General features: G+C 43.6%; 1 protein-coding gene across 1 annotated transcript; it reads right to left on the bottom strand.

Annotated features, from left to right (window-relative positions):
- Window positions 1–538: 538 nt before the first annotated feature.
- Window positions 539–6,318, bottom strand: cdk9 (cyclin-dependent kinase 9 (CDC2-related kinase)). The gene is made up of 8 exons (XM_069183387.1): window positions 6,189–6,318; window positions 5,891–6,004; window positions 4,802–4,883; window positions 4,403–4,493; window positions 3,838–4,004; window positions 2,972–3,143; window positions 2,229–2,377; window positions 539–1,509 (listed from the first exon to the last, which is right to left on the bottom strand). The coding sequence occupies exons 1-8, from the start codon at window positions 6,227–6,229 to the stop codon at window positions 1,144–1,146; spliced, it is 1,182 nt and encodes a 393-aa protein (XP_069039488.1). The 5' UTR covers window positions 6,230–6,318; the 3' UTR covers window positions 539–1,143.
- Window positions 6,319–11,359: the final 5,041 nt, after the last annotated feature.

The following is an 11,359-nucleotide window of genomic DNA, read 5'->3' as shown; positions in this document are numbered from 1 at the left end:
TCCAAGGCTTGGTGGCACCTTCCCAACTGTACCATTACTAAAGAAATCAGAGGCGTTATTTGCAGACGGCTGATAGCAATAGAAGCGGATGACATAAAAATGTACATATGATATTGATTGATATGGTCCCTCAGAGTGCAAATTCTTACAACACTGATTCTGCTATAAGACAGAATGCCCAGAGTATGTGCTACTGTATCACCAAATACCCAAGTGAAGTGCAGGTGAGATAGCCTCTTCCAACAAACGTCTTCGATTGCCAATATAAAAATGGCAGAAGCTGCAAAGCACAAAGATGGACCAAAATCAAACAATCATCCTCCATCACACTTTTTACAGCCGATACAGACATTCAAAACTAGAATAACTCTAAGCTAGTGTCTACAGGTTTATCTTCTACCATGGTAAACCTACAAACTTCTAAAGTCCCCCAATCACTTCTCAAGATGTGGCCAGTAAAATCTCAAGTCTTTAAACTTTGATCTGTAGTTTAATTGCCTTGTGCCAGTTGCTTCTCTGGGAAGAATGCTAAAGAGAACAGTTTTCAAATATTTATTAGTGCCTTGTCCTTACATAGCATGGATACAGTAAAGCACCAGTCAATATTTTTTCCACATTTTTGCTGAATGTTTTTTCCCCTCAAAAAGATTCATATTTGTGCAGAAAATATGTTATTATGAAACTAAATTACAGTTATGTACAGTTTACTCTGGATACTAAATCCATCCACATCCTCCTTCAGCCAATACAGAAATGCTCTAACACTGCTTGCAGGTTTACACTGGTTTTGGTTGAAGAAGCTATAAAGTGTTCTCTAAAGCACATGTTTCCTGTAATGCTGTGAGGAAACACAGCAGGGATCCCAAACCAACATCCACATAGTGTTCCCAAACACATCTTCCAAGACTGTCTTTCCGAAGTGAAAAACATTTACAGCAAAACCATAACAAAACCTCAAGAAAAATCACGAACTCCCAGGACGCAGCGGATCTTTTCAGTAGTCCACAGAATCCATCCTTATGGTTGTAACAACCTGGGACCGCAGGTCAGAATTCTTCTGAGAAATTTCAAAAAGCTATCCTGAGACTGCAAAGTGTTCCTTTCAGGGCTGTAGCGTTAAGAGACTTGCCAGTCTCTGCCCCATTAAAACACCCGGTCAAACTCAGTCTGGTTGGTGGTGGCAGGGTTCCTGCTCTGATTGGCAGGCTGCTGGGGCATGTGGCCCCTTCTCCTGGGCGGGGCAAGGTACTCAAACATGGACTGGTTGTGCGTGGAGAGCATGTTCTTGAGGTCGGAGGGCATAGGGTCGGACCAGAAGAAATCGTGGTTGAGGGCGTCGTCGCTGTCGATCCGCTGGGCCGGATCAAGGACCAAGAGCTTGTCGATCAAGTCCAGAGCATAGGGGTCCTTCACATAGGCCTTCAGCCGGTCTTTCACTTTCCTCTTCTGTCCCTTGGGCAGCTCCAGCTTCTGGTAAAGCTCATACTTCTTGTCAACAGCAGGCCACACCTACGAGGGGGAAAAAAAAAGTTTCCGATCATCCATCCATCCTATTACTAACCACTTTATCCAATACTGGGTCTGGATGGACACCAGTCCATACAGAACTCACACCATGGGGACTAGACTCCACCACCCCCAGTGTGCAGCCCCACCTGGATGATGTGACAGCAGCTATAGTGAGCCAGTACGCTCCCCCACTCACCAGCTCTCAGTAGGGAGGAGAGCAGAGTGATGACGCCAGTTCACGGATGGGGATTATTAGGAGGCCATGGTTGGTAAAGGCCAATGGGAAATTTGGTCAGGTCAGCAGTGTTAACAAACCCACTCTTTTTGAGAAACGTCCTGGGATCTTTAATGACCAAGGAGAGTCAAGACCTCAGTTTTACGATTCATCTGAACGACATTGGGCTTTTTTTTTTACAGTACAGTATCCCCATCACTATACTGGGACATTAGGACCCATACAGACCACAGGGTGAGCACCCCCTACTGGCCCCACTAACACCTCTGAGCTTTCCCAGGAGGTCTCCCATCCAAGTACTGACCAGGCTCACTGCTGAGCTCCAGTGGGCTGCCAGCTGGGATTGGCAGGGTGATATTGCTGCTGGCATGTCTTTGGACTGCGAGAGGAAACCCACACAAACATGGGGAAAAATATGTTTCCGTCAACAGCAAAAGAAAATGCTAAACCCCACCGAGAACAAGACTATTCCTGGAGATCTCACCTCAGCTGTAATAGAGCCACAGAGCTGGCTGATGAGGGTGAGCTGGTGCTGCTCTGTGTTGCCCTGCATGATAGGGCTACGTGTCCACATCTCTGCCATGATGCAGCCTGCACCCCACAGGTCAATAGGGGGGCCATAGTCTCTTTCCCCTGTTGAGAAGAAAACAATCCTTCAACTGAGGTTCATGGCTGAACATGCCAACTGAGTGAAACTCAGGTTCTGCGCAAAGACAAGTTCAATTCAAAAGACCCCTGTCTGTAAGACTCTGTAAGAAATTTAATACAGTGCCAAATTTGGAAGAGGCGCTTAAATTTAATAGTCAGATAAATGAAAAGAGTGGATTTGGAATGGGTAAATTCCAAAGTGCACGCAGAGCTCACAAGTAAGGGTACGAGTCTGCAAAACCGTCTCAAGAAATTTTTCCGCGGGATTAAAAGAGATGTATCCAGCAGCCTGCTTGTTTACAGTGTCAAAGGCCACTTCACATCAGGAATTTTGGTGCCTTGTTGTGAATCGCAGAACATGGTGCTGTGCATACCCGGAAATGTCATCAATTTGGTGATGTAGATTTTAGGTTTTACTGGGTACATGTTACCCGTATTGTGGTTTGAAATGCACTCATCAAGGCTGATTCTAAGTCTGAAATATATAAATAGCTTTGCGTTTCCCCTTCAAGACGGGCCACTATATCACCAGAGGAAACGACATTCGGGGCTGCCGTTGCGGCGATCTTAAACACTGACCCAGCAGTAACTCCGGGGGGCGGTACCAAAGCGTCACGACCCGATTGGTGTAGCGATTCCCCTGGCTGTTCTTGGCAAGGCTAAAGGCACGTGCCAGACCGAAATCGGCCAGCTTCAGGACGCCATCCCTCGTGATGAGCACGTTGGCTGCTTTCATGTCACGGTGCAGAATCTAAAAAAGCAGAAGGGTGGGAGGAAAAGAAGAAGCAAGAAGCAAAACTCGGGTTTTATGTACACGATCCATAATGTATACAAAACGTATTTATACCAATATCTGAGGAGATTCCAGGAAGGGGATATTTCACCTGCCCTTCACTTGGATATTTGGTGACAACTGACTGTGTTCATACTCACAGTAGCACAGTAGCACATACTCTGGGCATTCTGTCTTACAACTGAATCAGTGTATCACTATCAGTCCTAGTCATCTCTCAGCATGTGTTTCACTCTCCTATCAAGTGGAATTGAGGTTGGAGAGCTAGCAAGAACAGCATACCAGCTTCAAGTTTTATTGTCCTTAAGTAATCTTGTGTCGCTACAAATTCCCTGATAATACAGGGTGAAACGGTTTACAAACAAGATCTGGGATTCTTAGAAAGTTTCATATTCCACCACAACTGTCTAAAGGCAATCACAGCACTAAGAAAGCTAAAACATTGAAAACAACAGAAACAAACACATAAACCCTTTAGCATGCAAGGTTTTGAATTCTGAACGCAAAGTGTCTGTTGCATAACCAAGAGGGAAACGATTCAATGTTTTGTAAGTGTTAATGTAAAAACAAAACATTTCACAGAAGTCCATAACTATTTAATAAAGGTTTAGAAAGGAAATGATTTAAAAACAAAACAAAAAACAGTTCTTACCTTATTTCGGTGAATGTAATATAAACCATTTAGCAACATCTGCATGACTTTTTTGATTTCGGCCAAAGTAAACTTGACGTTGGCATTACTGAGTAACCCAGCCAAGTCATGTTCACAGAAGTCAAACACCAGGTAGATGCTGCCTTTGTATCGATTGTACTGGGTGGCTGGAATTAAAAAAAAAAACACTTTAATTTTCTTTTTATTGAATAAGCACATTAATTAAAAAATACTTATATTCTTAGATATTCAGTATTTCTATAAGAATACAATTTACATAGCCAATTCTGTTTGTTTACTACGACATCTATATATCAATAATCAAACTATTTTAGGTTATGCTACGTATGAGGTAACACGTAAGGGTTATTTTCATGCAAAATGTCAAAAGAAAACAACGTTTCGGGTGTTCTTAACAGCTTTACATCCTTTTAACAACTGAAAAGTGTTCACTTTTGTTTTCTACTCTTTAATAAAGATTTAATAAACCAATTTACGTATTTGCTCGTGCCCTATAAAAAAGTACACAGAAAAAAAACAACTTGATGAGTTTCTGAGGACTTACCTTTTGTTCTGCAGATCTCAATCAAATTCACTACATTCTCGTGTTTTAACAGCTGGAGGATCTTAATCTCTCTCAGGGCTGTAATGGGAAACTGAAGAAGAACGTGACAGTGAGTGCTACCTGCATTTCCACTTTTCAAGATTAAATGAATAGAAAATGCTGCTTAAAAATGGGAGCCAGGGAGATTTGTTCACTATGTTCAGTTTATAAAGTTGCGTATTTTTACAGTATCGTAATACAGAAGCAAGGATGACCAAAACAGTGGAATGACAGCATCGAATTAAAAGACAGGAATGAAGAGTACACGCTGGTTTTTCCATCTGCCTCTCTCTTTGAGCTTTTTTGTCTCGTCAGCACAATCTACTCAGTGACGGCGAAAAAGGAAAAAACGATTCTTACCCCTTCTTTCTCATTTTCCATTAGAACCTTCTTCAAGGCTACCTTCTTGCCAGTCTGCCTGTGCTTAGCTTTAAAGACCTCCCTGGGGACACAACACAAAACCTGCATCAAAAACCAACAAAATGCACTTCAAGTCTCCAACACCAGGAAATCCAACCGATTTTAAGATTTCGGATTACACACTGACTACAGTAATGTTTCAATAAAAATACAATATAAAATAAAATGACTTCATATAGGAGACATTACTATCTTTCTTACATCCAAAGAAGGCTCCACAGCCATACTATTTGTTTATTATTTTACCAAATCAGAACATGTTCCCCATATCGTGTGTGTGGAGTGGAATTTTTCTATTCAGCTGCAGTTGCTATCAAACGTACTCACCTCCCCTGGACTTTCTTACATTTTACTGCATTACAATATGGAATCAGAATGTATTTAACTGTGAGTTTTTACACATATGGGGCTTTCAAAATAAGCTTGGACAAATCCAAGAAAAATATCCCATCGTTATTGTTGATCGTGCGTTAGATGGCAACTGGACTGCTACACACCCGAGCACATCAAAATAATAATAATAATAACAACTTTATTTTATATAGCACCTTTAAAGGTGGCTTCTCAAAGCGCTTTACAGAATGACAACAACAATAAATAAGAAGAATACACATGATAAAACACAATTACAATATGTAGAGGAGACCGTGGATGCTGGAACTAAGAAAAGCAGAGGGGTGAAGAATGGAACAGTTAAGTAAAGGCTTTTCTGAAGAAGAAGGTTTTGAGTCTGGATTTGACGGAGTTTAGAGAAGGTGACTCTCTGATATTTTGAATTTTGGACACACTGCAGTTTGTTCAAAGTATATTTAGACACCCCAGCGAGTAGAGCATTACAGTAGTCAATTCGAGCGAACACAAACGTGTTGATCAGCTTTTCAGCCACAGTTAGTGACGGCACAGGGCGTAGTCGAGCGAGATTTCCGAGGTGAAAAAAAGATGTTTTGACAATATGCCGCACATGTGGGTCGAAACAATACTTTGGCGGAAACGGAAACGTTGAACGACGTGCGAGCAAAATAAACTTACCCAAAGGTTCCCTGCCCGATCTTGGCGAGCTTCTCATACTTGGAAAACTCATCGCAGAAAGGGAACTCGACACCATCATAATACTTCGACATCATCGCTGTCTCCCGCTCGGCCCTGAGAGAGAGAGACAAGGGAGACACGGAGCTCAGCCATCACCCACACGCTAGCGAGAGGTAACCCTCCTTCAGGCCTCAGATCTGCGTGATCCTACCCGGGAATCAACCGAATTTCACCTCCGACGGAAAATCTTAAGAAAGCGTTTGATCTTCGCCAAAAAAAAAAACAACAACGTCCTTACTTGTCACCACCACCCGAAGTCCCTGCTCTGTCACGCTGCATCCCGAGAGCTGCAGTACGCCTTTCCGCTGCCCTGTAGAGACTGTGCGCCGCAGTCCTCCGCAGAACGCGTTTACGGCAGCCGTTTCCCCGCACACTTCCGGTTGGTTGCCATAGCACGGGGCCCCGGGCTCAACCCGCGGGCGGGTCTATCGCCTTCTGATTGGTGAATCGGTGCCGTATGACTACACGGATTGGAAGTGCTGAAAACCGGAAAGCTGAACTGTGAGTGGGCGCTGGAGCTGTCCATCAACCGAGGAACCGGTTACGCAGATCCTTTATGAGTAATTACTCATTTACAGCCAGACCGGCGCAGTCAATTTATCGTCCATATCTTATTAAAGTAAAAAGTAAACGTTAACAATTTTTTAATACCCTCCTTATTCAGGTACGACACGCAGCAGGGAAAATTAAAGGAGGCCAGGTTGTGCAAAACCAAAACAGAGCTTAGCCCGGACACCGTGGTGAGCTTCTCTACTGTGATGAACAGTGCCGTGGCATGTAGTGGCTTTTAGTGCAAAATAAATAAGTTACAGTGTCCTGTTCCATTCAGTATATCCCTTGAAATCTGTTCCCGCTAGGAAACCCAATGGGATCTTTCATGACCAAGGGGTCCGGACCTCAGTTTAAGTTCTTGACCGAAGGACGGCGCTGTTACATGAAGCATTATATACATGAGCACTATTTTTTATTTACATTTTACGTTTTGTATACAAAAAAAAAATGGAAATGCAAGCATGTACATATACTCACACGTGCTGCAACACGACAGCACAAAGACAACGTCAAATGAACGAAGCAGAACAAACCACATCGATTTGAAGATTAAGTTAGGGGGTCACATTACATAAATTTATATGCTAGGAAATTTCTGTAAACCAGTTATCCAAGGGTGTTTTTAAATAGATTTTAAAGAATTTGTCTTTGAAGCACATAGAACTTTTACGAACTCTGTATTTAAACGTTTTCCAACATGAGAACGACGTTGAACATTAGACGAACTGTTGTTTTTTCCAGAACTCCATGAGCACACGATCACTAATCGAGGCACTGGTTCGGAATTAGTGGTTCAGAGGGAAGGTCGCCGTCTACTGGTGGAAGTTTGACACTGCTGAACTTTTACGCCATGAAATCTCATCCCAGTACTGAGCAAGACCAGCCGTGCTCAGCTTCTGACTTCCTCCTGCAGGAACTGACAAGACGATCAGAGTGGAAAAACAGACCCTATGCATGTATGATTTTTAAAGTTATTTTCTACTTTTTCTAAAGAAAATATTCTACATATACGTCGGTTCCCCCATTTTTACCGTACATGTAAAGCGTTTTGTGATCTTTTGAGATGAACGGTGCTATAAAACTCAAGGACATATTCATTATTATAGTCCATGTCATGGTGAATATTATAGTACAGACTCAACTGGACAGCCATAGAATTGGAGCAGAGAGAAACACAAAGGTCCTGAAAGGGCAAATTAGCCTCAGGGAGTTAATTAAATAAAATTAATTAAAGGTGAATTCAAGTAATTTAAAATAGTATGGGTATGATTACATCCTGTCTCATAGTCAACAGGCTATTTTGTATTGTGTGTTGGAATATCATGCATTGAACTTATTTTTAAAATACCTAGTAACAGATTTGTTTAAAATACGATAACTCCAAATCATTCACAGGGTAAATTCCGTGTTGCGTGAAGAGACCATGAGAAGCGTCAAGAGTTTGATTGGGCCTTTGGAGGTGTGAACCCTCCCTTCACCCCCTGGTACAGTCGCAGTTGTATTTGCATTTTAACGAGCCTTGTCCGGGGAACCTGTTTTCCTCCAGTTTTTAGCCTCTGAATTTCTACAACTGAGCACAAGTCCACCTATACTTTGTGACACTGGAGATCATGAGCTTTCGCACTGCTTTATATTGCTCCAGGAAATAATTGACAGTTAAATAAATGGCATTAAATCAGAAGGTTGAAGAAATAAGAGCATTATGACAATACCAATTTGTAATCTGTTGTATAGCGGTAGATCCTGTAGCAGAATGATTTCAGCGTTGGTCTCCATTTAGAATTACAGTACTGCTCACTTTGTTTTCCAGTTTGTGAAAATCCCAATTCACACTCTTTTGCTGCACTTTCGTATTGAGTAGCCGGGCTTCGGCACGGCGGGTGATAAGTGCTCAATAACCTCTGCACATGTGGATTTGGTGGGATGTTATCCTTATAGAGAAATGTGTTCATCCCCCCACAGTTTACACTAATGAGATTCACCAGTCAAACTGTTAAGCAGATTTAGCTTGTTGTTTTCGTGCTACCTTTCTCAATTTCCTTTAAGAAAGAAATCCTTGACTGAGAAGGTATCTGCATTCCTGCCCAAGAGCCAGCAGGATATCTAATCAGATTACAATCACAGTCTACTCTGGAATTTAAACTAAGAAGAGAGTTTTGCCCTTTTAACAATATATTCTGTTTATTTTTCCTCTCTGTCATTTGTCACTAAGATGATTAGGTGTCTGATCTTCCTCCCCTCTGAACAGTAAATCCTCACTGATCCAGCTATCCTGTTAGGACAAGTGCCCAAAGGGCCTGCCCACTGTGTCTATTGTCTGTCCCACATCTAAGGCTCTCGATGTGGGCTAATCTCATTTATTTGCTATATGTGTCAGAGAATGTTGTAACACCCAAAAGACTTCAAGGTCCTTTGCAGACTGTGATCAGCGCACAAGGGAAAAACAAAAGGCTTGAAGGTGCTAACTGGCGTCTGCAACTGTGGGACCCCGTCTTCAGCTCACCCACATGACACCAAGACTGAGCAATTTCCAACACCCAGTGCCCGAGGGGAACATTAACCACTGTTAATAGGGAAGGTTCATGCACATCTTCCACCTGTGTGCCGTTCACTTGCGGGCGTCTCCTCCGCACGTTCCAACCTGTGAATCGTGCGAGGCGGCTCTCTTCTCCACCTGTGCGAATGGTGAAAGACTGGGCAGGACCGTGCGCTCTCTCGTAGAGTCCTGTGCGGCGTTTCGCTTTTCTGTTTGTCCGGATGAGAGAGTGGTTCTGCCCGGTGAGAGGCGAGAAGAGGAGAATCGCGTCGTGTGGCCTCTGTAATGCTGCGGGCAAAGCATCGGAGTGCAAGGAAAAAGTCTGTCCTTGAAAATGATTCCACACGCTAGTGCTAACCCCAGAGTGGAGCTTCCATTAGGAGCACTATAGACTTTGGCTTATAATATCTTTCACTAGGCTGGCCTTCTGTCATCGAAACTGGCGTTCGGGTCATGAAAATGCTCGCAGCTCCACAGAGTGCCCAGAGATTCCCACACTTTGTGGCAGCATCTTTACTGTAGTCATATTCTGCAGTGGATGCAAGTCTAGACTATTTCTAGAGCTGCCGGTGCACTGTCCGTGTGTGTGGCGTATGCTGGTGTTCTTGCAACCAATCTTAAGTTCTCTTGAGACCCCTTTACATCTTTTGCGGGTAAGATCAATTCAATATATGTTCGGTATTGCTGCCTTCACAGCCCAGGAGCGCTTTCACAGATCGTTACTCGGGTGAACCACTAGGAGGCACTCTCTCCTCAGGACCACAGTTTCTAAACCAGTTTCACACTGAGCTGACTGGAGACACTGTACACTAGTAGGTTCCATACTTCACATGAGATGTTAAAACTAGTCCTAAATAAGTGGTCATATGGTACTTTTCGAAAGAGTTTGGGTGTTAACCCTGGTGCCCTGGCTAAATTGCACTAAAGTCTTGTACAGTCTGGCCTTCCTGAAGTTCCCCTGTATTCATTTGGGGAAGTGCTTTCTCATGCCTCCACGTGTAAAGCATTTTGTGATTTGCTGAGATGAACAACACTGCACTTTTTATCCATTATTGTAGCAGAAGTCATGAGTATAGTACAGGGCCAACTGAACAAACATTAGACATGGAGCAGAGAAAATCACAAAGCTCCCAAGTGGGAAAAATACATCTCAGGGAGTTCAAGTCCTAACGGTTAATTAAACTAATTTAAAACAGAATGGTTATGATTACTTCCTGTCTGATAAGCAATAGGCTATTTGTAGTGTGTTGGAATTATTATTTGAAATACGTAGTGACAGAGTTTGTTTGTTTTTAAATACATTTGATTGAAATAGTTTACAGATTCAGTTTTGTGTTACAGGCAGTGTCATGACAGGAGCTCGGCTGGGCCTTGCGAAGTGTGAAAAACACCCCCTCCCCCGCCTCCCTCTTGCATTTGCATCTTAACAGCGCTTTGTTTGGGGACCAGTGTGCCCCCTGGTGTGCCCGTCTCCATCCAGTTTTGGCTCTGAAACTGCGAATGTCTGACCGTTCACAGGGGCTGATTAGAACAGAATGCCTCATTGTCCTCTCCCTGCAGTCTTTGCCCAAGGCCCACAGTTCTTTTCATCTTCCCTTTGCAGTGGAAAGTCCCCACTTACTAACGTCTCTCTTCGTCCTTTTCCCTAAGGCCTGCAAGGGTCTTCCCCTAGGTCTCCCTGACTCCCCACTTCGGGTTATTTAGATTGATCCACACTCCTCTTTCATAATGGATGCCAGAAGCCAAAGCAGAAGCTGTGTTTTTCTGTTCACTCCTGTGACTTCCAGCCCGTTGTCATTCCCTGATAGGTCAGCGCTGTCCTAGCTTGCAGAAGATGGACAGTGTTGTCCCGGTTCATCCACACTGCCGTGGTAAAGGGCTCTTGTGTTTGCTCAGCTAAGCATGAGTCCCAGGCTCCTAGGGGCATCAGAACCCCAGTCTGATGAAGGAGTGGAACCTGTGCTTGACCGGGCTCTTTGGTGCCTGGCACAGGTTGTAGAAGAAGATAATTTAAGATCACTTTATTGGCCATATACAATTTCTTGCATTAGGAATTTGTCTTTTTGCAGACCCCAACTTGCTCTCCATGAGACACACACACGGGGAGAGAAGCTTGGGGTCAAAGCGCAGAGTCAGCCATTTATACGGCGCCCCTGGAGCAGTTGGGGTTAAGGGTCTTGCTCAGGGGCCCAACAGAGTAGGATTCCTCTGCTGGCCGTGGGATTTGGACCGGAAACTTTCCAGCCACAGGCGCAGATCCTGAGCCACAGAGCCACAACACCACCCCAGTCCAACTTCAGGAGGAAGTGGGGTACATCTCT

This window comes from Lepisosteus oculatus, chromosome 24 (genome assembly GCF_040954835.1).
Source record: "Lepisosteus oculatus isolate fLepOcu1 chromosome 24, fLepOcu1.hap2, whole genome shotgun sequence".
Classification (NCBI taxonomy): Eukaryota; Metazoa; Chordata; class Actinopteri; order Semionotiformes; family Lepisosteidae; genus Lepisosteus; species Lepisosteus oculatus.
Note: the sequence above shows the minus strand (reverse complement) of the source record. Positions and strands in the feature narration are given on the sequence as shown.

Excerpts from the sequence above, each read along its gene's own strand:
- cdk9 (XM_069183387.1), bottom strand. The coding sequence starts at position 6,229 with ATGCAGCGTGACAGAGCAGGGACTTCGGGTGGTGGTGACAA. Across the intron at positions 6,005-6,188 it reads ACTTCGGGTGGTGGTGACAA|GGCCGAGCGGGAGACAGCGA; the intron begins GTAAGGACGTTG and ends TCTCTCTCTCAG. Across the intron at positions 2,378-2,971 it reads CCCCCCGGAGTTACTGCTGG|GGGAAAGAGACTATGGCCCC; the intron begins GTCAGTGTTTAA and ends TCTTCTCAACAG.